Here is a 27448-nt window from a genome sequence, read left to right as displayed (position 1 = left end):
GGACCAAGGTGGGGGTAGAACGCGGACTACCTTTGGCGAACACGACGCGACTCCACTCAGCTTCTGGCTAACGTATCTGACGTATCTTCAGCCAACCTCGAGGGTATTAGTGCCGTGCGGTATCTCGTAATACCTTGAATTGCTTGCCGCTAGGTAAGTCCAACCGCCTCGACTTAATCTTCATCCCATCCAAAAGATCCCAATCGTGCTTTCGATTATCGGAATTCACCGTCGTTATTTACGTTTCGTTCTCATTCCGGGCGGCTCGGTGGGCAATAATTTTTATCAATTTCGAGCGCTTTTACTTCGCTTCTGGACAATTTTCAGGGGCTGCGAAAGCTCGCACGTGCCACTAAACTCGCTGAAATCGATTAGCGGAACTCCTTTAATATTTCAACTCTGGTAGTTGACGGCTTGAGACGCGGAATACTTTCGATCGACTAACCCTGCAGTACGTCTGACTATAACGCAAGTTTCTACTTGTGCGGCTACACTATCAGCGAATTGTGTATTTCAATATTCTAGTTTAAATCGTTGCAGGTGTTACAAAAGTTATTCTTCGTACTTTTTTATACTCTGCTTCGATTATCTGGTTTCGAAAATTTTCCAACGGAAATCAAGCTTTTATCCTTGCTTTAGCCCGCGTCGAATTTCAGGATTGCCTGTGAATTTCGGAATCTGGTTAAGCTTTGAAATTCGATCGACATAAAATTTTCAGAATAATTATTGGAAATTTGCAATTGTCAAGGGTGACGGATAGAAATAAAAGGAAGCAACTCGCTGTGAAAACCTTAAATATTCACGATGTATCTGCAAATTCTCCCAGATTATTCCAAAAATGACGTATAAATGGTCAGTAATTGAGTATACAGTTCTCTCCGCTAGCTTGGCTGATTTGAACTCATTTTCCATGTATTCCTTTTATTTGCCAACGGTGTGGAAAATTTTTAACGAGTAATTTGATGTCGGAAAAGAATATATTCCCTTGTATGAAGGAATAGAATCCTGAATAAAGATTCTTCAATTGCAAAGTGCGTTTTCACTTGAAATAGGACGAACCATCATGTTACAAACTCCTTTTTGCGTTTCAACAACGTCGAGTCGATACAAAGATCGATATAAAAACAATAATTTATCACGCGATCTAAAACTGAAGTTCAAACACGTCATTTTTCTTTCTTTTTGAATATTAATCAAACCGGATGAACAACGACGTATAAACAAACACCATTCGTCAAGTCTATCCGAGATGTTACAACGAAACGATTTATATTGGCACACGTTACTTAATTCGTCGAGCCGTCGCGACGGTAAAACGATATCAAGCATTTATTGCTTGCGATTAGATTCAGCCGATAGATAAGCCTCGGTCGAGGCAACGACATCGTCAGAACTGCATATCCGGTACGGTAACTCAAAAAGTTGCTACATAGCCGAAGGAAAAAAAAAGTAAAACAAGACGATATAAATAAACGAGCAAATAAAATCTCGAAGAATTTTCGCAAAGCCTTCAAGGCTCAACTGAAAAGTCGAAAATGACGGAAAATTTGATCACAGGGTTTTGAAGCGACGATTGATGAAGTAATTTTGCTCTATTTAAGCACATTCTTCGTTGTTCTCGAGCTTATAGACTAACTTCGATATTCCACCACATATATATGTTTATATAATATACATTTACATAATATATATTATATATGTATGAAAAGTTACGTATGAGTCGGTGGGTGCAGCTCGGTTACGTAACGTGGGGCGAATCTCTGTCTCCGCTAGTTATTTTAACACAGCTGCTGGGCACAGATTTTTTTCCGAAGCTTCCAAGAAAAATAAAAGACTACAATAATATATTGACAAGCATTAGTGATTCGATTCCTTGTTTTTTTTTTTTTCTTCAACTTCTGCATACTTCGGCGCCCCAATTTATAAGTCGATTTATTTCCTCGAGTTCAAGCATATCGGATATAATATTTTAAATATCATTCGAGATTTTTTTCAACAACTTTTGAATATTCTGCCTTGGGCTCGTTTCGTAATTCCGATTTTTTCATAACGTGATTTCAATGTTTTCATGATATTTATTTCTGAGATGGAATGATATATTTTTTCCAATATAGGTTAAATTATGAATTCTCCCACGCTGGAATCTATCAGAGTAGAACATCCGTTTCTTTTTTTTTTTTAATCATTGCTGGGTCAAAATAATAACCTCGCACGGAAATGGGATTTTGAAGATTACGCTTTTTGAGAAATTCGTTATAAACTGCAAGAGACTGACGATCAGAACTTGTTTGTGTAACAATGAAAAAAACTCGTAACATCCTTACAGTAATGACGTGTTTGAGGAAGCTCGCGAGGTTCGTTTAAGCTTTCGCGAATTACACGGTTTTGAACGGCTTCAGAGATTCCGGCCAGTCCAATTTTCATCCCTTAAAGAATGAAAGAAGTCGATACCACGCCAAGTGGTTGAGGGGGGATTTCGGCGAAGTGTTGATAAAAATGATTTTCTCATTTTTGAAATGACCAAAAAAGATGACTGACCACAACTTTTACTCGTGATATGAAAAGTACGAAACCGTGATCTCGATTTCTTATTTCTCATGCCATTTCTTCATTTTCTCGTGAAACCAAAATGAATCGATATATTTTTGGTCGAAATTGCATGTAAAACACGATTTTTACGCCGTTTCTTGCGTTGCGAAGCATAGCCTCTGATAATAGCCTAAATAAAAGACGCGCTACTCAGTCGGTAAGACTGACTACAGCATCCCCTTAATAACTGCACTTTCATTGAAGAATTAATTAAATTTTTTTTCTCAGCCCACATTCCAGCACCATTTGAATCTTATAGGAATGATTATCCGACTACGTCGTTTATTACTAGTTTAAAAATACACCGAGATAAATTTTATTTGTTACAGTGACTAGGAAAATTCAGTGAAACAGGTATCGTTAAAAAAATTGTTTGAATATTGTTGGAATTGCGAAAAACGAGGTACGGGTAACCATTTTGCGCTATTGTCGATCCTTTTTTGGTAATTGCAACGCAAAATCAGTTTGTGAGGTTTACTCTACTTTTTTAGCTAAACAAGGCTTTAACGTCAATTTATTGTTGCACAAGCATTAAATTTTCGTAACGGTTACAAGAAAATATAGCAACAGTGGTCGTAATGAGAAAGAATAGTAACGGATACCAGACTTTCGGGTAACAATTACAAAACGAATTTTCATTTTGTACCTAGAACTATATTTTTCGATTGTGGTAAAAAATGAAAGTAGTTAAGGACTGAGCGGTAACCGGAATTAAAAATTTCTCTCAGTGATGTGAAAAATATTTTCCCTTCAAATCACGCGATATTATTTGCGAATTCGTTGCGCGTTCGTCTAAGCAAAGATCTCGCCGACGCAAATTCATACTTGCATTGGGTTGTCGACCGGAGATTCGTTTCAGCTGGCGCGCGCATACATTATAATGCGTTTGATAACTCGGAGCGGAAATTAGTTGTTAGCTACGCCCGACCAACTCCCCGCGCTCTTCGACGATCATCTACGAATTTCAATGTCCAATTATTGCGTCGGTGAAAAAATGGCGAGCAATAGTTGAAACTAATTTGCGATTAACGTGCGCGTTCCGTTGATAAATTACGTATATGTATGTACAGCGACGCGATGTGACTCAACATTTCTACACACATGTGTCATGTAAGATATTCTCTCGGGTTTATAAAATGCCGTGAATTACATCTGGTTAGAAGTTTAGTTTCTGATTTTATGAACACTGATTGTGGAAGATGTTGAATTGACAGGGATATGAAATGAACTAGGTTTCACCAAATACTGTTGAAAACGATCGTAAAATCGAAAACATTAGATCAGATCTACGTCAGTTGCAATTACATGTTGAAATATTCGTCCCATGTACGGAATAAAATTTTATTCGATGCGTAGAGTTTTGGCTCAACATTTTCTGTCACGTTGCGAGAAAACTACTTGTAACTAATATTTTATTACTGTACCTGAATGTGACGTTTTTTTTTCCTTTGGTACTCAAGCTTTAAGTTATTTTCTTCGAATAGTGCATAGATTAATACATTTGTATAAAAAAAAATGAGCATTTTTCATTCAAGACGAAATTCTGTAAATATCATGTACAGCAGTTTTTGAGAAAAGCGTAAAAAACGACAAATTTTGCTGTTTCCTCAAAACGTCAGATATGCATGTCAAAAATGACTCCAGATTTGAGTTCCTGAGGGTCGAACACCCATATACACAAAAATGCAGCGATACCCCGAATATTTTTTAACTCAGACCTGTTTTCACTGGACTACGAATGTCTGGCTTCAAAGAGCTTCCCGCAGCATGACGAGGAATATACCGGGATAATCTCTCGAAACTTGAAAATCAACTGCGCATGCGCGAGTTTTATCGGCTGTTCCTGCAGGCTGCCATCCCGAGTTTTCAACTGTCAAACTGTTTCTGCCGAATTGAATTTTCGAGGTTAGAATCTCAAATAATTGAGGTGGTGACTCGGAAAGGTTCGGGAAGCATTTGTTATTGGGTCGGAAAGTTGATTCTTCAAAGAACGGTCCGAATTTAATGCTTATGCTCTTTGAAAATTCAAACGTACACATTTTGCGTACGTTGGCCCGCCTGCATCGCAGACAAGAATATCGCTGCGGGAAGATTTCGCCGACCAATGAGATTGAATTATCCGGCGCATGCGCGGTTGATTTTCAAGTTTCAAGAGATCGTCCCGGTACAGTGCGGTAGGTCGTCTGGTGGACCAGAATTCAAGGGTGAACGTTATAGCTCGTCTCTCGGCGCGCGGCGCAAGCGCCCGAGTGTCTGTGAAACAGGATCGATTCAAGGAAGAAATCTGGATTCCCGGATATCGCTGAAATTAGTTCAGTTGGTCAAGGGCGTTTCATTCTAAAAATCAGTTGAAAATTTTCGAATTAAATATGACCGGAATAAAAGTGATTACACGAACGAACAAACTCGGAATAACAAAACTGAATTTTCACCTTTTTCCATCGGCAAATTTCAGTTCAACTTTTCACACGTGTGTATTGAACTATGTACCTTTGATGTTAAGAAATACAGCTTTGCACGATCGGCGCAACATTATGTGAACAATTTTGACTTCCGTCGCGAAACGTGAAACTTTTCCGGATTCACCGGCATTGTAAGAAAAAGACAACTATTTTGACGGCCGGTTTTTCCTGACAGCAAACGTTCAATGACCACGATTGTCTTTGAACGATAAAGACACCGAGTAATATTGTTGCGTCATTCTTTCTACAGCTCTGATTCCAGTGATCTATCTTTTTTCCTGCAACCTTTCCGGATATATCCTGAAAGTTAATCTGACCACCTACTCTTCAACTTTCCTCAACATTCATTTGTTTTTATATTAGAATTTCTGTAGTTAAATAGTTATCGTTGTGTCAAATTTTTCAATCACAGATCTTTCAGCTCAATATTTCGGCCTGTATTTTGTTACTCAGAGGTCTTTGAGGCGCTGATGACGAACTGCTGTCATAATCAGATAATTTCTACATCCAAGATGGCCGATCCAATATGGCGGATGTAAAATCGACAAAAACTATAAAAATTCGATGATTCTGGGCGAAACTTGTTACTCTAAGGTTTTCTGGGGGTATACGAAGTAACAAAGATCATTTTAAGTTGTAAATTAACTGTGATAAGGCTAATAAATGAAAATTTTTGTGACTGAAAGGCCTTGATGCTGGAATGTTTTTTAATCTACAAGAAAAAGTGATACAATTACTAACTATTCAGTGTAAAGTAACTATGGTTGTCAATACTATATTTTCTGGCTATGCGGAAAGTTTAAGCCTGTTCGTTCGGTTCGGTACACTTTTTTCAGTCGAACAAGTCCTTACCATAATAAAAAAAAAAAAAGAGAGAATAGTAAGAAATGCTCGGAAAAGAAGACCGAAGTCCGTGCGATCATTTCTATTATGACATGGTCAAGTGCTAATGTGTTATCACGTGAGATTATTAGGCAGCTGGCGATAGGCGGCAAAATCGTGACTGGAGAGCTCGCATTATCGCTGAAATTATAATCGGGGTAGATTAGAGGTTTGATTAACCTTGACTCGTCAGAGGCAAAGCTGGTTTATCTTGAGGGAACCCGAAAATTCTGTACAACTCGGTCGTGACGGTTCGAAGCTGCATTCTAATTTAGAAATTTATTTACACTCGTATTTCATACTTAAGTGACCAGGTCAAAATACTCGAGGTAATTTCTTGCGTATATCGGACAGGTATAATTTTTACAATCTCGAATATTGGGTATGATTTCAATTTGTCATCACAATCGTCACGGCGCAGTTCTGAGAATTTTCACCACAGTGCTTGATCGACGCGTTGTTTATCTTTACATATTATTAGTGATAACATCAATGTCGGTAAGGGGTAATTTTTTTTTTTTTTTCTAAGGTATATTGAATTACGAGAAAAATTGAAACTATCTAAATTGATATCAGTCGATGAAAGATACGAGCATACAGTGTTGAAAATGATTATGAACTTACCACAAATTTATTGTACAAAATAGTTGTCAAATTACGAGATCAGGCTGCAAATTTACAAATTTGGTGTAGCGACGTAACAAAAATGTTCAATTGTACTGAAATGTATAAAAAAACAAAAAAAAAAAAATACAAAAAAGTTCTCTGAATTTACTAAATTGCTTAGTGAATTTATTGTATTTGTAAATAGAATAAATAGAATAAATAGTGAACGTATGATGAATTCGCTGTTCCGTATCCGAATAAAACTTCCAATACGGTGTAGGCAGAAATAAGACAGAAATATTTAAGAGTATAAATGTTCTCTTTATGACGTTTAGCGTAATGTTATTTAAATACTTCTCAAAATCTTGCGAATAATCATCTTCAGAATTTTCGGAATTGATTTAAGAATATAATACAAACGACCATTTAGTGTGACTATAGTTATACATCAATGCTATGTTTTCTGGTTACAACTAGAAATTTTGTTCGGTATATGTTAATTCACACCGACATTTTTGTTACATGTAATTTTTTACAGTTTTAAAAAAATTCAACATCGCAATTCTCTTGACAAATCATTTCACAGTCAATTGAATGTTTACACGATGCGTGTAATTTTTTTTTTTTTTGTTTTTTCCATCAGAATCAGCCCCTCAAAAATTTCTCGGCTGAATACACGTCATGCAATTCTTCTTATCAACTTATATCATTCTCAACGTGTATCTTTAAATCGGGAATAATTTCTGTACAGTCTACTACTGTTTTCATATTTTGTCATAACTGAAAATCTAGTTTGCGTTACAGTATTCTTTATGGTTATGGTTAATTTTACTATATTCTCTTGAAACTTTAGCAACTTTTTGTAAATTTTATGTACGCCGAGAGAAATTTTTAATTCCGTTTACCCCTCAGTCCGTAACTATTTTCATTTTTTACCACAATCGAAAAATATAGTTCTAGGTAGAAAATGAAAATTACTTTTCTAGCTGTTACCGGAAAGTCTAGTATCCGTTACTATTCTTACTCATTACGATCGTTGTTGCTATATTTTCTTGCAACTGTTGCGAAAATTCAATGCTTACCTTACGCGTACCTCGTTTTTCGTAATTCCAACAATATTGAAACAGTTTTTTTAACGATACTTGTTTTACTGAATTTTTCTAGTTACTATAACGAAATGAAAACAATAAATACATGCGAAGGGCTCATAGGATTAAACAATTTGACGTAAACTGAAAAAGAAAGAACAGATTCAATGTCACAAATACCAGAAGTTTTAATATCGGCAGCAATAATTGCAATAAATATTTACTCGTGCTACATTTTTCTGTAATCTCAACAATATTCAAAACTGCTCTACCTGATTGCAGAGGCGGCACTTTGTTCTATTATAAAGCTTCGGACTCGGCTCACATCTGGCAGCGTAATTCGCGTGTATCAGCGAGTGCATGGTGGCCTATAAATATACCTAATGTTGAATTTTCTGGGGATGTTTACCGTCTCGGCAAAATCACCCCCGCCTAAAGAATCGCGGGCCTGGCGAGCGAAATTAGCTTCGCCTCGGCTCGACGTGAATCTTTTCAACACTTTGAAGCTGGACCCTTTCCAGATGTTATATAACACAATTGTTCCATATTTTATTGCGCAAAGACGAAGCGTGACTCGAGACGTCAACGAAACTTTTCATATAACCTGTCGACCGTTGTTATTAATTATCGGGCTTTTTCATAGACGAGAGGAATATTCGAGGCGAGGTAGGAGACAATAATTTGGCGCACAGCGTCGGAATCTTGATTTATGAACGCTGTGTAGCTGACTTTTTTTTTAATTTAACATAATTTTACGGATCGCAAGCCTCGTCACGGATTCGTTCAAAGCTGGTAATTTCACTATTATTGGAAATCCCGGGGCGCGTATCTTCATCTTTCTTGTGCAAAGCCAGTGTACTGCCAAATACAATATTCAGGAGGCTTCTGTGGTATGATGAAATGTTTTTGCGAAAATACTCTTTCAACGTTGGGTCAACAAACTTTGATTCTATTCAGTTGTACCTAGAATTTTCACGCACACGGGAAAAATTCTAAATTATAGTAAGTTGAACAAAATAGCGTCCAATTCTACACCGTGAAAATTTATATATATATATATATATATATATATATATTATATATTTTCTCGAAATTTTTGAATTCTGTCATACAATTATAACAAAATCTTAGCGCCTAAAAGCTCTACTAAAATGATTTCGATTAACCTAACGTGTCTTTGCGCTTTATTTGAAATAGAATTTGTACATACGAAATTATTTTCAGAAATTTCCAAAACATGTTACACGTATGCGAGATTATTTTTAATTCGCTGTGACAAGTTTCATTGTTTTTTTTTTTTAAATTATTTGAGCGTCAAGATTTTTACCGCCAGATGTAGGACGTTGAATAAAAGATGTAACTCTACAGACGGAAATAATTTCCTCACGTTTCTGCACGAACATTCAGCTAATTGATTGATTTTATTTTTACCGCGAATCTCTGAATAATCAGTAAGTATCGAGCTCTATAGACGATAGATTTTGGTTATTTTTAAAAATCAAATTATTCAAACGCAGGGAGAAAATGCGCGTTGATTTCGAACTAAGGGGCAGAAAAAATTGAATTACCAACATCCCCGAGAGGCCTGCATGTCACTTTTCACTGATAAGAATACGATCAATCGGCTACGAAACATTGCACAATGTGTTTTCGCCTTGTTTCTTGGCGTCCACACGACTTGACCCGGTTACCTTGGCTGGGTCAATAAGCTTCGGGACCCGCGTTTTGTCGGGCACGAATTGAGGACATGGAATTGTTCCAGGAAAGAAGAAATGAAGATTTTTCGATACGTTAAAAATTAATTATATTCCTTCATACGATAATCGGATATTACTGGAAAATCTTTTACAAATTTTCTGATAAAAAGTATAAGCACGAAAATAGAGTTGAAACGTAATAAAATAATTCATGGCATATGTGACACAATTTCCAATGGATACTGATGATCGATGAATGACGAATTACTTTTAAGGAAATTTCAGCTAGAATTTTAATGAAAATATTCACCAGACGAACAAAGAAGATGAAAAGACGAGTAACTCGCGTAAAAGCGTCGAGATTGGGCGGAGAATTGAAGAGAAGAGCGGAACGGAACGGATTGCAGATTCGCATATATTCCGGGAATTTCCTGCAGTAACGGCTAATGCAGCACCGCAGCTGAATATTACGTATGCCAGTCGTCTGCGGTAATTCTCATCACTGGTCCGTGGCTTGTCATCTCCGGTGCGTCGTCACTTCCTGCTTCGCACTTTATTCTCTCAATTCGTAGCCGCCTCCGAACCGGCTTAATTTAAAATCCCCCGCACAACTCGCGGCGTACAACGCGGCAAGTCCTTTTTCGTACTTTAGATTAACCGTCCAACCGTTACGCCACATTAGATTTTTTTGACTACTTCCGTGCTTCGTGTTTTAAGTGTAACGAGGATATAAACGCTTAGTATCGAGAGTTTTCGGTGAAAGTAACCACTCAACGCCAGGAGATAGGCAACCGAAGCTACATATCCGAAATTTAGCTGTCTTAGACAGTGAAACCTACATTTTATGTTAACGGCGTATTCAAAGTACAGCTACTGGACCAATGAAGCTACAATTTTTTTATTCACGGGTTCGAAATTCAGCTTGAGATTGATGTCACGTTTTGTATTCTCATGCATTCGAAATGGACGTATCAAGTGATCAAAGCTACATTTTTTACTTAGGCACAAACGAAATATAGCGATTGAAGGCAACCGAAGCTACATTTTGCAATTTTACAGATTTAAGATAATGCCACATTCTGTATTCCTTCCTAGACATTCAAAATTCAGCTAATGCGTGATCGAAGCTACATTTTTTTTTTTTTTTTGCCACAGATACAAAATGTAGCTGTTATAAACGAATGTAAGCTACGCTCTGTATTTCTATGAAACGAAACTACGTTTCATATTCCTACATACTCAAAATATCGCTATCAAGAAATCGAAGCCGAAATAATTTGTACCCCGATGTTTTCGAAATGTAGCTTTTGAGTAGCTGAAGCACACTTTGTGGTTCTAAACACCTAATTAAATTCTATCGTTCAGATTATCGGTGTTACGATTGGTATTCCGGCACATTTAAAATGTAGTTTGCACCCCGATGTCTTAAAAATGTAGCTGTTGAGTAGCTGAAGCACACTTTGTAGTTCTAAACATCTACTTAAATTCTATCTTTCAGACTATCGGTGTTACGATTGGTATTCCGGCACGTTTAAAATGTAGTTTTGGTTGCCTATCTGCCGGTTTTGATACTAGACTAGCACGTTTCACAGAAAACTCTTGGTTTGTACGACGCGAATCCCGTACAACGCCACGTGGTTTCTTTTTTCCTTTTTTCAAGCGAGGTTCGGAGGTCTCAGCGAATTAAAGTACACTTTTTAACCAGCTGTCACCGTTGATTGGTATTTCATTGCACAACATCCGAGACTTTGTAGCTCAACGCTCTGTCAATAATAGATTAGCCTCTGCGTTGGTAATGAGTTGCGAGAAGCTCTTCTATGCGCTTGACTCAATTTGCACGATAGGTACGTATATTTTTATCACGCCTACGAATCCGGAGATTCGTTATACGATATTGAATATCACCTTAACCTGATATTTTAAATGTGATATAATTTCTTCACATCGGTCACCAGACCTTGTTCATAATTTTACTCGAGTATTCCTGTGGGGAAAGTAGAAAAGTCATACTGCGGTAACATTCCCGCGGGATGAGAAAAACTCTGAGAAAATCTTGTCCGAATTGCGCGTGCGGAACGCTGGTGGAAACGGCGCTGCGCCTGAAAACTGTCAACCCGCATGCCGTCCGTGTATGCGATGCGTAAATAATAATAGCAAGTAGAGTAGGTAGCTCATAGGTGCGGCACGGTAAGAGTGATGAGTCAGCGTACAAATAGTACCTGTGTAATATCGTGCCTCTTTGTAAGAATTGAACTGCAGAGCGAAGCCGTCGCTAATAAAACCGATTAGATTACGCGATAGGAATTACACAATTCTGCGGCGAATGGCAGACGGGGGAAAAAAAAAGAAAAGAAAATCAAACAAACGATCCCAGCTTCTGTCGTAACTACTTCAGGGAAATACCGAATGGCGAGGAATTAACTGAAGAGTAGTATTAACAGCTTTCAAAGCTTTCGATACACAATTCGACCTGATATACGTAATATATGTAAAAATACTTTTTTACGGGCTTTCTGACCAATAGGATTAATATCCCTCACGACTACGAGGTGCTTTATTTCACGTGGCAATTTCCCGTTTGAATAATATGTCGAAGAAGATATTCATTCCAATTATTATTCCAAATTTTTTCAAAATAATCGTATAGTCCTGGCTTTATTTCAATATAAACGATAATAAATTTACTATGAAAAACTTCGGAAGGCCAGTTTCAGTCAGCCATTTTTGAAAAAGCTTTAAACAAGTTCCCTATCCCGGTTGCTGGGTCGTAAAAAAGCTAGTATCATTTTTGAATATGATTTAATTACCCACACGATTATATTCAAATGAGAAAGAGTCACGTATGGTACCATGAGAAAGTTGTTAGACCTAAGTTGAAGTTCTATGCTGAAGAAATTTCTTTGTGTCGTAAAATCTAACGTCAAGCTGTAAAAAAAAAATCGTGATAATTTGACTTGATTCGATAACAGTCAATATCATACATTCGGCATTCCCTCTATGAAAACGAAAAATGGGATTCTGACGTGCATATATCGATAAGAGTTTGAGATATATTTTGTTATCAATCGTTCTGCGCCATGTCATATAAGTCGTTTTTATTACAGGACATGTCCGTTCAATTATACAGCATACGTGACGACCGTTAACTATGTATATACATCTTCGCTCGATTTTTCGCACGATAATCGACAGCCTTAGACTCGAGTGTTTGTAGACTGTTCTGGATCGTTTGTCATCAGTTATACATACGTAACTGCTGTACATGTGTATTGTATAACATAATATTATCAATGAGTAACTCTCATAGAATTGAACAGTCATTGGCATTCTGTTTGAACTCAACAAATAGAGTTGTTTATTCGACATCGAATAATTCACTGCCTCCATTCAAAAGAAATTGGATGATTCATGATTCATTCATGATGGATTCCATCTCATTTGTATTATAAATATTGTCTAAAAAAATTTCCGCCTCACCGCTGGTTTCGAATGACAAATAAACCAACTGGCTACGGGTCAGAGTTTCGAATTGATAAGATTCAACTGAGCGTTGCGTCAAATTAGGATATTTCTCTATTTCAATCATTCGATGTCAGTCTGAAATTTGACAATTCGGAACGTTGAACACTTTTGAAAAAAAGATTTTTTTCGAGGCATCGCAGAAACGAATACATTCCTACGAATTTAAATCCCTCGTCCGAAAACATGCAACATTTTTTTTCCATTGTCATTTGAATTTAATTTTATTTCGACACCGTTCGAATATTTGTCACCGTATCAACTTTAAATTTCACGTGGTTCGAACAAAATTAATATTCACCAAGTCTTGTAGTTAATTGGTAACCTTTGATGAAGTAAGAACCAAATTCTCTGCAAAGTGTCGTGAGATTGATGATGTCAAAGTTTTGCAAACAAAATTTTCATCGGAAAGCAAAAATTCAACGTCTTCGATACGTAAATCGTCTAAAATCGAAGCAATTGTAAATTCAGAATTTCCAGGATTCGTATTTTCTAATATCAGCTAATGTCTATTACTTTACTGCAGCATGAAACGATATTAATAGTCAGAGTCGCTTACAAACAGGGAGAAGCTTTCTTCTAGGAAGTGAAGGAATAATAAAAATTGCGTTATCATAAAACGAAGGAGGCTTTGAAACAACTTTTCTGACAGACTCGAACTCTTTTTATAACTTCGGATCGTCAAAACTGTGACCGATTTCAAATAATATCGCTTCGAATTAGCACTGTGACTTCTTACGTGCTACGTCTTGGTGCTTTGATGTAAAATTTTATTTATCTAATTTCCAGTATTCGGATAATCATTTCATCCTCGATAACCGTGCTGTGATAGAAAATTGCAAACTCCCCACCAAATTATTGTTTCTTGATACTTGCTCTACGAATAATCGTTTTCTTTCGAAACTTCAAAAACGCGCGAAATTCAATTCTTCCGAAAAGTCCTCTCGTTCACTTTAGCGGATCATTTTTTCCGAAACATTTAAATTTTCACAAACATATGGTTACACCGTGAAAAATTTTTAGTTCCGGCTACCGCTCAGTCCTTAACTATTTTCATTTTTTACCACGATCGAAAAATATGTACAGTTCTAGGTAGAAAATGAAAATTAGTTTTCTAGCTGTTACCGGAAAGTCTAGTATCCGTTACTATTCTTTCTCATTACTATCACTATTGCTATATTTTCTTGTAAACGTTGCGAAAATTTCATGCTTGTGCACCAATAAATTGACGTTAAAGCCTTGTTTAACTAAAAAAGTAGAGTAAACCTCACGAAATGATTTTGCGTTGCAATTACCAAAATAGGATCGACGATAGCGCAAAATGGTTAGGCGTACCTCGTTTTTCGTAATTCCACCAATATTAAAACAGTTTTTTTTTAACGTTACTGTAAGAAATAAAATTTTTCTACGTTGAGAATTCTGTCAATAAAAAGTGCGGTGACATTTTACTCCTTATTAGCCTTTCGAACGCCTTTTTTTTAACAGGGACAAATGTCAAATCGCTGTGCTTCTGGAGTGCAGGTGACGTAACGGGACACTTGAATTTGTCGAAGGGGATTTATTGCCCGAGGTTTTAAATTTCAAGTGGGCCTCACGCCGTCTATCAGCGGATTAATCGGATCAGCAAACAAGTGTGACATACATACATGCACGCGGACAATTGACGCGCTATCACTCGAGTGATAAAGGTATTGAGTTGCCCGATGATTACAAGCACCTCGTTTCTTATCGGCAACTTGTAGACGCAATAAGAAACTTACGCGCGAGGCGCGTCATTCCTGTCATGCCTTGTACAAGCGTTGCGTTTCAAGTCACGTGACACTTTGATCATGTCATCCGGTCTTTGATGCTTTGGAAATTTTTCCAGGATCAAACAACGAATCAATTCAAGGATACTGGTGGTCCAAAAGGTTGAAAATCTATTAGATTCGTCGGATTTTACTCTGCAATTGCGCATTGTATTTGAGATAGTATTTTCAACAGATTCGACGGAAATGTCTCGTTTATCATTTTGCATCGTTCGTAATTATTTTTACTATTGAATTTGCTGCTGAGCAACAAGTCTGTTTCAGCTACTATTTGTGGAAAATAATCTGGTGAAAGATATGGTGCAACGTTGAGTAGATATCGACAAATCCTTGGATTATTTTTTCAACGATTTTTAAAACGTATTTGAACGAAGTATCGATATCTAATTGTAAGGTTTTTTTTTTATAACTACGACATATTCTATTTCTGTACTTTGACTTGAAATTATTTCGATAACTTTATGAATGCACAACGCACGATTATGTCCTACAAAAATCAACGAATAGTTCCGATTTTTGGCCAACCAACCTCTTCAAAAATCAAACTCAAATGGACGACAATCCTCTTGAGAACGTTCATCGCCCGTAAATTACATTTGCTTGTATAAAAATAATTCAATTCATGCACGCCGAAAGATATCTTTGAGCTGATATTTTTTAGTCAAGAAAATCAGTTGACTTTGACGAGCTGATTGAAAATTTCGAAAAAACTTGGGAACCTTTTAAAATACGAGGTGTATTCATTTATGGTGAAGGATATGGCTTCTTCGATTGCGATACAGTGAATTTCGAATTGTATTTTATACCAGGGAAGAAACTCCCGATAATTCTTGAGACTCTAATATCAATTTGCTATTTTTTCGATACTGGTCAACGCGTGTTTATTAATTTTCTATCTTTTCCCCTCTTTTTACTGAAAAAATAATAAACGAATTTATTACAAACACACGGAAAATAACAAGTTGAGTCAACATTGGTCGGAACCGACGCAGCTTTTCTGACAATCATTCAAGAAGTCGCAATATCTTGGGTCTTATCGCTGAAGTGGTTTCCGATTTATTTGCACAACGAAAGGAAAAAAGAATCTTCTATTTTCCATTCGTCAATAATAAAAAGGTCGATACTCAGACCAGTCCGATCAAGATTATCCAAGACAATAACGACTAATTCGTTGTAAATTAATCTTGCACCGTATAATTCGGCGAAGCTTATTGTTAATAACGCGGTATTCTTAAAGCCGCGTAATCATCCATCGAACGGATAAATCCCTGTTCCCAACAAGATCGACTCTAGGCGTGGTTGGTCGGACCGGTAGAGATTCACAAACACTACCAAGTACAGAAATAGGAACACATGCAGACACGACTGCGAGTATCCAACGACCTGCGTAGAAGTGCGTCGTCCGCGTCGCGACGCCGCCGCACGATGGCCGCGTGTTATTACGAATATCGACCGATCCCTGGCTCCAGGGTGTAACGCCGGCGTGCCCTCAGTTTCCCATGACCGACGAAGGATGGGCGGGGGTGCAGAAGGGGGGGGGCGATATGCCTGGGACTACAGGGGTGTCGGCGAAAGCTCGCCCCTTCACGCAAAATCCCGAGTACCGAGCTTCCGAGCTTTCGCCGCCGCCGTCAGGCAGGAGGAAAGTCTTCTCCGCCGCTTAGTTAGTGATAGCGTAGATACTGTAGTGTTAACATCAAAATATATCCCGGTGCATATAAATATACGAATATATATATATATATATATATATATATAATATATATATACGTGTATGTGTAGTTATATATATATACATACGTACACCTATCCACACCTTCATTTCGCATCGAAGAACTTTATACATTTAATACATATATACATTCGTACATACGTAGATGTAACAAACGCGCAGTCTGCATGCGATCGCAAATATTTCATTCTAAAAACGATTTTACCATCCACGCGACGAGAAAAATGTCAAATTGTACAGGTTACTGTACTGCGATTCTTTCGGAGATTTTGTTGCATACGAGTATACATGCGATAGTATTCGACTGAAAAAGTGGGCGAATTTTGGGAATTTTTTAACTGGACGATGGATTGTTGAACTAGATTGCCGTTCGTTTCATTCGAAAGTTTGTTGATCGAGTTTTTTTGAGCATGTTTTTTGATTGCGATGTATTGATTGAAAGTATTTTTGTTGACAATCTAACGCCACTATTTCGATCGGTGAGATGTTTTGCGCTGCTCGCAATATCTCAGAAGCGGATGGGACGGATTTAGTTGAAATTTTGGAGACAGGATTCTTGGTTTGTTCATCCCGTGATCCGAATTTTCTTCGCATCAAATGGCTGGTGTTTTGAGTTGGGATTCGAGTTTTGTCCAAATCAAGTTCAAGTCAGTTCATATTTTATGTGAATCGGTTGAAACGTTCCTGAGGTGTGGTGGGCACCGCAAAACATTTTACCTTGCGCAATTTTCGACGTTGTTGTCAAAAACAATAGGCATAATCATAGAATTTGAAAAAAACAATCCTACGATCGAACTGAATACCTGGTGGTCGAGATATAAATTCCCAAATCTCATCCTTTTCAGTCTTCGTCTCGAACACGCGCTTTTAAACTGTGTCCATTTTTTTTTTTTCGTAATCTAAAAATACAATTCCGGGTTCAAAGTGAGAATGGATTATTTTAGCTGTATACAGAAAGTTTAGAACGTGTAACTATTACATTTGATAACTATCGCTCGTACTGTATTTTCTTCAAACTCTTACGATAATCTGATGTTGGTACAATTGGTTTTATTTTATTGAAAAAACAAAGCAATCCAGGCAAACAGATTGTAACATTGTAACGACCAAAAAATATAGTACCGACAATTACAAATCGGTGAATAATTACTTGTGCCAATTTTTTCTTATTACCGATACGATGTGAAAAAATTTATTGTAACGATACTCGTTTCAACAGAATTTTCCCGAGTACAATAAACTGTAACAAGTGAAATTTTTCTCAGTCCACCCAGCTATTTTCTAAAGAAAAAAGAGAGAGAAAAAAAAACACACGATAATCTGGTGACAAAAATTTCGAAAAAAAAAAAAACAAAGCAAAACAAAAAAGTGCAGTGTAGACGTAAAAGTTTACGTATACACACGTTGATTAGGGGAAAAAGGGGTCTCAAATTGAGTGATTTTCTCGAGTGAGTCGGCCTTACAGATTTTTCTCACCACACCCAAAACAGGCGCTCGTCTAAGGGGCGCAAAACTGCAGCAGCGGCAGCATCAGCAAAGAGGAGGAGAGGACGAGAGGAGGAGAACCCGAAGGGCTCGATTCTCCCCTCCGAGGAGGCCGGCTTCCCGATCTGCGAAGCGAAGTGTCGTGTTGTCACCACAAACTTAATCGCGTGTTGTGTGCCGCGAGAGTGACACTTGAGATTTTTTAATCGACGACGGATAATTTTTTTGCACTTTTATACAGTACGATAAAATTCGATTGTAAAAACACCCTGCGGCGCGGAGCTGTCGAAGATTAGAATTTGGTCTCGTACTACTTTCGGCACAGCTGAAATACGGTGCGATATTTTTTGGCCAATTTTTTTCTACTCGCTTATTGATCATCGGTGTTCAAATTTTACTCGACGATATTTTAGTGGAAATTTCTGTGTCGGTATAGTGTTGATTGTTTATGTACGTATACATAATTCGTATACATATAGGTACCTGTATGTACTTTGTACCTGGTCACGTCGGATATTTACCCCGCATCGAGTGACGATCGTAGAGAAGGAGAAAACAAAGGGGGAAAAAATAATAATTTATTAATCTCAGTGAAAATTGTTCGTTGTTTATCATTGCAATAGTTACAATGGGTGGATGTACATCGAAGGATTCCACTAGTGGCGACGCGTACGTATACGACAAAAAGTATATATTCTACAATTTTTATTTTTATTTTCATACATCTGTATCGTTGAACAAATCTTCCAGCTTCGGAGTCGATTTTTGTTTTTTTTTTTTTGTAATTATCCGTTTCATCGACGCTATTGTCACGACATTCGATCAAAGAAGTAAAGAAGATGGTATCGATTTGAAATTCGATTGATTAAAAGCGTGCGTTAATTATATTGTACGGTTATTTTTCCGAAGCCGATTACGGAGCTGAATAGGAATTTGAAATCTGTCGAGAAATTCACGAGTAGCATTTTGAATACAGTGAATTCAGAACATTCGGCGAAATTTCTACACCGAGTCTTATTTGAACATTCCACGGGAGCGACAAATTTATCGGATGAAAGACATTCGAAGGGGAAAGTTTTTTTGAAACTGTGCATTAAAATTATAAGTTGATTCGTTCACGTAGACGATAAGAAAAAAAGTTTAATGAAATAGACAAAACAATTTGTTCGACAAGCTTTCTCTTGCTTACAAGGAAGGCATCTGGGACTCCAAATCGCCCCTTGACATGCCCTACTTTAAAGGGTGGTTTCACTCTCTTAAAGCGTTTAATGGCAGATATAAAGAAATACGTACCGGTTAGTGTTTAGCCTACTACAACGTATTACAAAATTATTCGTTCTCAGGATAATATGTAGTGAGTTTGATTGCGTGATGACAATACGCAAGTTTGTTGAACACAAACAAAAATTGTTCGGATTGATTCAATTCGTCACTGCATACAAGTGCCAGTTTTTATCAATTATTTACTTCATTCGTTTATAAGAAATGCCAACAGTGACTAAACTTTTCCGGTAACAGGACATATCATTGTAAGATGCAATCTCACTACGTACATAACAGAAGTACACTGGTTCAAATGTGCGTTGATAAAGAAGAACAAAGTTGATAAACCAATTGGTTAAACTAATTGAATAACCTCATCCTATCACCACTTTCTTACTTGAGTTTGAATGTGTAAAATGTATTTCGCCTGAGCAGTGTTTTTCTGCGATACTCAAGTTGTATGACAAAAGCATTTCCCATCGCTCAAGTAATAGTTACAGATTTTCAAAGTTCTATGTTTTCGTGGATACAAGCTACGGCTGCAAAAATTTTCGGTGATTAAATTCGAGTCGTTTCATCAATTAAGACGATCTTTCCGGATGTTTGTGAACCATTGGACTTTATGGCGATGCTAAAAGATCGCGAGCAGCTTAGATCTAGATCAAATACAAACCGCCTCGAAATACCCTCGTGATTCGTCTTGTTGATAATAAGTTACAAGTTATAAAATTCACATCTCGTTATCGCCGGGCATCTTTCAGCTCATATGCTTTCGGCTCGATAACGCTGAGAGGTTCTAATCCATCAAATTTAAAGGCACTGCTTACGTAATGAGCGATAAGAGGATGATAGTCATCTGATTTCAATCCGAACATGGATAAAACTTGAATAGCTGGTATGAAAAAATTCCATTGCCAGTAAAGGATCTATCAATTTGGTTCATTGGCGCTGCAAGCGCAGAACGACCTTTACTCTAAATATGACGTAAAATTGGACGCTGTAAGAATTAAACCACAATTTATCACGTTTACGCCAAAACGTACCGTGATCAATTCAAACCTCCCGCATTTATGCAATTCAACGTACACATCAGCAAAATACGTCTGCATTTATGCAATTCAAGGTACACATTACCAAAATACGCCTGCATTTATGCAATTCAAGATATATGTCAACAAAATACGCCTGCATTTATGCAATTTAAGATATTCTTCAACAAAATACGCCTGCAGTTATGCAACTCAAGATACATGTAATCTAAATACTTCTTCGTTAATGCAATTTTCGATGCATTTAAAGGAAACAGCCTGCATTCATGAAATTTAGAGTATATTTTGCCGACGTACTGCTACGTTTATTCAATCACAAAGTTCTTATATGACTGACATATAACCTAAACGAAAAGTTTTAGCTAGACGTAAAACGACTATAATAATAATTGTGTTGTTAGAAAGTTTTTTCAACCAATGAGAATTTTGTAATAATGCTTTAGTCAGTTTCGAATTAAACATGAAGGAGCCGAGCTTAAATTCATCCAATTGAAACCCAGTTTTACGTATATACCGATCAGACGTGAAGAAAATGAATAAGTGAACGCGCCGGTAAATAAACGATGGAATTGAATCGACAACTTCAGTCGGGATAAAACGTAAAAACTGGAAATCTCTTGTTCATAAAACGTCCAAACGACTTAAATTGCTTGTAATATCGCTATAGTCGTGGCAATACTCCGCCAGGATGAACGCTGGACGTAGTTTCTGCGGTGCTGTGACGAAACTGGCCCCGATGAACATCCTCGCGAAAATATTCGTCAGAAACTCAGGATGCGACAAAGCGTGAGTAGCCCTAAGAGGCTGGGGGGCCGAAATTAGGCAGCATAAAAAAGTCACAGCGAGTGGCTTTCCAATACTTTCCTTTACATGGAAACCCGAGTCGCTCTGGCAATTGTTACTGCATTTGTTTCTGCACGCTCCTTTTTTTTTTTTGACGCTCTTCTGTTTCTTGCCTGACGCCGCACGCGATTGAAAAGAAATAGCGTCATTCGTCGAAAGAAGCTCGTGCAGTTATTGAAAGGAATATTATATTACGTAAACTAGTACATTAAACCAAAAGTTAGATCACAATCGCGCGTGCGACATGACCGCCGTAGAAATTCGCGAAGGGATGAATTTTTTCACGGAGCGATCAGAACCAGGGTAATGTCTCGAGAGATTCTCACAATTCATACGTTTATATTATTGCAACAGTATCGATAATATTTGTATCTAGTATATTATTGAAAGATATTATAATCGCTGTATTATCATCATCCTAATCGCGTCTTGTGTGCAAGTGTGTGGTTGTACTTTTTCGAGCCCTGCGTGTGTGTTTTTTTTTTTTATCCTCTTCTTCCCGTTTTAAATTTCACTTTTCACCGCAAGAGAGTTACAACCAATGTGACATTTTTTTTCTTTTTAATTGAGAGAAAAGAGTTTGTTTATTCATTGAATCGCATTTCGTTGTCTTGCAGTAAGAAAAACACGATGGTCGACCAGGCAGTGCTGGACAAGCTTGAGACAGGCTACGCCAAATTGGTGGCTTCGGACAGCAAATCGCTGCTGAAGAAATATCTGACCAAGGAAATTTTCGACCAGCTCAAGACTAAGAAGACTTCCTTCGGCTCGACTTTGCTCGACGTGATCCAGTCCGGTTTGGAGAACCATGACTCCGGCGTTGGTATCTACGCCCCTGACGCCGAAGCGTACACCGTCTTCGCTGACCTCTTCGACCCCATCATCGAGGACTACCACACCGGATTCAAGAAGACCGACAAACATCCACCAAAGAACTTCGGGGATGTTGACACCCTTGGAAACCTTGACCCGGCTGTGAGTCATTCGCGACTTTCTTTCTGCTCTGTAACGGATAATTAAATTCAAGTGTACTATTTGAATATTAATCCGTGGAATCTCACTGTTATCAGCGAATGGTCACTCGTATTCGTTAACACGTGCATTACTGGATAAAAAATTGTGACCGTTAACTTTTACCAATGAAATTTCACTGATTCATACTAAGATAGCGGATTGGACGAGCATGATCCGAAGATTTTTTTGCCTCAACATTAAAAAAGTGAACGATTCGAACAAGATGTAATTCTTGTAGTATAAATTTCATACGTCTACGACTCAGGACACAGAGAAACATGCTTGAACTTACAAAACCTCGTTTCGTTTGCGGGTTACATTAATTTAAAAAATTTGAGCGTCAACTGTGTCAAAACTTTGTGTCTAGAAATAACGTTGAGATAGAAATTTTGAAAAACTCGTGAACACTCTTTCCGATAGGTAAGACAAATGATTTTAAGAAAGAACGCTAAAGTGATTTAAAAATTCGATTAAAAAATCTAATCGGATTTCAAAAACAATTCTCTATGTACAGTATTATAGACTGATTGTTATCATAATATTTAACGTCAAATCTAATTTCAGGGTGAATTCATCGTCTCCACTCGCGTGAGGTGCGGACGTTCCCTCGAGGGCTACCCCTTCAACCCTTGCCTAACCGAAGCCCAGTACAAGGAAATGGAAGACAAGGTTTCCAGCACCCTGTCTGGTCTCGAAGGCGAGTTGAAGGGTACCTTCTACCCTCTGACCGGAATGGCCAAGGACGTTCAGCAGAAGCTGATCGATGACCACTTCCTCTTCAAGGAAGGCGACCGCTTCCTCCAGGCCGCAAACGCTTGCCGATTCTGGCCGACTGGTCGTGGAATTTACCACAACGACGCCAAGACTTTCCTTGTTTGGTGCAACGAAGAGGACCATCTTCGCATCATTTCCATGCAGCAGGGAGGTGACCTAGGAGAGGTGAGTTTTACACAGGAAAATAAAAATTTGAAAATTAACGATCGGATGTCAGCTTAAGATCTGTCCAAATTTAATACTTTTCTTCTGTTAACCTCGTTACTAGCTGATGAAACATAGAGAATTCATGAATTTTATAAATACGCAACCTACAATGATTCTTCTGAAAATTTATGATAAACAGTTACTCGAGTTGTAAAGAATAGCTCAGATATCGATTTTGCATTTCAAATTGATTCAATCAGAGATGAAAAATCTTTCAGAGCCGATTGTTTTCGGTTTTTCTCCAAAGTTTAATATTGCTGTTTTCAATCAAAATCAATATCATCCCAATATCAAGGTGATAAAATTTGACTATCGATGGTCTATCAAGGAAACTATATTTTTCCATTCAATTTAAGAAACGATTGTTCGAATCAATGCAAACAGCCAGTTACTTGCAATGAAAATTTCTTTAAGCCTAATTTTCAAAGAACCGTAGTTCCATGATTAATAATAATAATGCTAATAATAATACAATCTCTTTTTATCACTTTACGGGGGAATCGCGAAAGTTTCTAGTAGAAATAATGAAAATCGATCAGACAATTCTTCGACAGTGTGTTCAAAAAGCACTCAGTTTTATTTTCCATCGTTTACTGCAGAACTTAAGTCGAAAATCGTTGTCACTCAATTCTTTCAATTTCACTAAACTTATAGGATTTACACAGAACCTTCACAAACGTTTCAAAATATTCTCTCATTTATCAAATCGTATGTATTGAACATAAATGTAGCCACATTTTCTGAAAAATTACTATCCAACTCTTTGAAATTCCCTAATATTTCACAAAATTTCGATAGTGATATGGAAAACGATGAAGGAACGACTTGAAAAGAGGGCATGAGGATTCCTCCATCGTATAAATGATTTACAAGTTTCCTACAAACGACACAACAATTTCCGAAATGAGGGGAAAAAGTTGCAAAATAGAATTTGGTCCAATTTGAATGACGATAACTGGACGTTTAGTAACACCTAATACATCCTTCGTTTTCTCCAGGTTTACCGTCGTCTCGTAAAGGCTGTGAATGACATCGAGAAGCGCATCCCCTTCTCCCACCACGACCGTCTTGGCTTCCTGACCTTCTGCCCCACGAACCTCGGCACCACTGTTCGCGCTTCTGTACACATCAAGGTGCCAAAGCTGGCCGCCAACAAAGCTAAGCTGGAGGAAGTTGCCAGCAAGTTCAACCTGCAGGTAAGCTGAACTTGCAAGAATTCACTAGACAATTATTACCAAGGTCACTCATTGTCAATATGTACACTTAGGGACAATGAATCTGAGACGGCTAATTTTTTGTCACTAGACAATTATGTTGGCAACACACAAGGTCCCTAGATTATACAGGCCAAGACACGCGTGTTCCAGTTTTTCTCACTATAACGTGGGTAAAAATGTTCTATGCGCGTTCGTCCAAAAAATATCAAACATACATTACCGCATTAACCAGTTTTGACCAACCTTGCTCAATTTTTTGAGGTTAAGCATTAACGAGTTGCGCCCCTAGTGTCCTGACGTTCACGAAATAAATAGAAGCACGTATATATTTTGAGGTTAATCATTGTGACAGGTCAGGAATCAGAACCACACCGGGTGCTTTCCATTTATAGCACAGTGTGACACAGTGTACAAATTTCTATTGTAAGCGACCAATCCGGGCAAAGGAATAGACCAGAAATGTTTACACCGTGTCATATTGTGCTCTAAATGGAAAGCTTCCATTGTCATACCAAACTTTTGGCGCATTCTCACTAATTTTTTTGCCCAAGAGTGTCTCGACCTGTATAATCTAGGGACCTTGGCAACACAGAGAAACGTACAGCGCCACAGTCGGCAGAGTGCGAAACAAACTCAATCTCAATAAACATAACATAACCCATAACCGTCGAACCTAACCTTAGAACACCTTATAACCTTAGATAACCTTAGAATGACTTTCTTCTGAAATTCTCTGCAAATCTACAAAATCAGATTTTGGATAACGGCGGAGTTTTTTTTTTTTTTACATCAAGTTATTGGTTTACTAATCGCCACTTGAAATTATTTTACCTATAGTGTTTCGACTTCATTCGTTCATCTGTTCAGAATTCATCTACCATTATGATAAACCCTAGTTCATGAAAATCGTTCAAACGATACGATTTTTTCATTGTAGAGATTTAATACTGAGATATCATCGAAGTCAGCAATAATTATGCTGTTGAAGCTGAAATTTGTGTTTTTTGGAAAAAAATGTTTCTTTCAAGAAAGTATTGTTCCAACTATATTCAACTCGGCGAATTTCATTCATACTTTCAAACTTTCGTTACATTATATTCCGTCTTTACGGCTCTTTAACTGGACTGTACGTTTGGTCATAGGGATTCTTTTTTTTAAATTTTGTAACCATACCTCTCCTTCATCTATCTATAATCGTTAAATAAGAATAGCTTCCGCTTTCCTTAGACTGAGAAATTATCTTCTTACCGACATTTTTTAGGTCCGTGGTACTCGTGGTGAACACACCGAGGCCGAGGGTGGAATCTACGACATTTCCAACAAGCGACGCATGGGCTTGACCGAGTACGAAGCCGTGAAGGAGATGCACGACGGAATCGCCGAGCTCATTAAGATTGAAAAGGAGCTCTAATAACTCGATCCTTTCGTTAAGAATGAAATAAAAAAGATATTTAAAGCAAAGAAAAGTAACAAATCATAAATAATAACTATTGTTTCACGCGGACATGTACAACAGCAATAACAACATGGAATAGAAGGAAAAAGAGAGATCAATTTTCACAACAGCGAACAGCGGAAACCCCTAGATTTGTTCCATCAGTCCCTCAGGTCGCTGCATTCTGTAAAAGAAAGTTCAGAGCTTTTTACCCCCGTACTAATTACCACCCTTCGTCTCGTTATATTATATATACATATATATATATATATATATATATGTGTGTAATACATATTTATAGCAATTAACACGCAGCTATATTAATATTATGTTATTATTGTAATTATTATTTTAATCATACGACTACTACGTTAAATTACTGTATCGTTATTAATAATTATTACTGTTATTATTATTAATTATATCAACTTTATCGTAGTTCCTTTTAATTAATATATTCAACGTATACCAAAAAATGAGAGATTAAATACTGAAAATAGTACGGAGATAGCAATTTTATGTATTATAACAATACAAAGTGCATCGCATGGTCAGTATTCATATTTATATGTTGTAACGAATTGAGAATTACAAAGAGCCTGGTATATACTATCGACCTGTGTAAGGAGGTATTACAAAACGATGTACGTTGTACATAACTAAAATGCAGTATTCCTCAGGGCACCGGATGCTGTTACATTATCGACTTGTTGTTGTTCTTTTTTTCGCTTTTATTATTGTTACGTGCTATGATAAAATATTCGTCGCCGCACAAACGACAAGTCAGTGCAGACGAAAAACGAATATTGTGATTTTAATAAACCGTTGTTATTGTTGGGTGTAAATTACACTGGTGTAACGGTCTTTGATCGGTCTAGCAGACGCATGCGTATAGAAAATTGTTCGTCTATTTAGGTATAATACACCATTATTATACTGCTATCACAGGCGCTTACAAAGTGCCGGATTTAATCTAGTTGTATTTGACTGAAGATTTGACCGATGTTTTTGTACACGCGCGAGGCTTCAGTGCAAGCCATCACCGCATTATGTACCAGCCAAATAAATTGAACACACCAAATAAAAAGACATACATCTAATCAACCCGATCGAGTTTCGTTTTTCCACCGAATTCACACCTTCCCAATAAACAGGCGATGTTATATGATACGTCATATATACGTAAGGGTGGTTTAATTCGAGTATTTATAAGAAGAAAGTTATAAACGTTTAGAAATCTACGTTGTATGTACTGATAAGTATTATACGGCAGCGATAAACGTTCAGACCACGTTCTGAGAATTTCGTTTGTTTATTATACGTTTAAAAATGAACAACTTGATGACGCATAAAAATAAATTCCAACATCAGTATATCTCACTGACGAAAAAGCGTTGAATAATCGTATATGTAGAAGTTGTATCGACTTGCAGCCTTCTACCGTTTAATTTCGACCATGATTATTGCGTTGTCAACTCTACTGATCAACGTTCAGAGTAGTGGTTGCAAAAAAGTATATTACTAGTAGATTAATACGTGTTTTGTATACCTGACACGTATGACTTTCAAACATTAATTCTACATCCTACCATCAAGTAAATAGGTATGTCCGTTTCTGTTAGGTGTGGAAGCGTAACGTACAGTTGCTCTGAAAATGATGTAGTAATTTCCACTTTAACGATTTAGTGAAATGCGCGCTATTTTATCTTACAATAGACAATCTGGACTTCACTCCATGCCTTAAGTCAACTTGTGAATCTATTCAAATTGTGCGTGTT

General features: G+C 37.4%; 1 protein-coding gene across 1 annotated transcript; it reads left to right on the top strand.

Moving 5' to 3' along the window:
- Positions 1–26774, top strand: LOC107225511 (arginine kinase). The gene is made up of 5 exons (XM_015666009.2): positions 1–153; positions 21641–21998; positions 22602–22976; positions 24017–24214; positions 25497–26774. The coding sequence occupies exons 2-5, from the start codon at positions 21654–21656 to the stop codon at positions 25644–25646; spliced, it is 1068 nt and encodes a 355-aa protein (XP_015521495.1). The 5' UTR covers positions 1–153; positions 21641–21653; the 3' UTR covers positions 25647–26774.
- Positions 26775–27448: the final 674 nt, after the last annotated feature.

The sequence above is a fragment of the Neodiprion lecontei genome, chromosome 5, assembly GCF_021901455.1.
Source record: "Neodiprion lecontei isolate iyNeoLeco1 chromosome 5, iyNeoLeco1.1, whole genome shotgun sequence".
NCBI classification, from domain to species: domain Eukaryota; kingdom Metazoa; phylum Arthropoda; class Insecta; order Hymenoptera; family Diprionidae; genus Neodiprion; species Neodiprion lecontei.
This window is presented reverse-complemented; position numbering and strand designations above follow the sequence as displayed.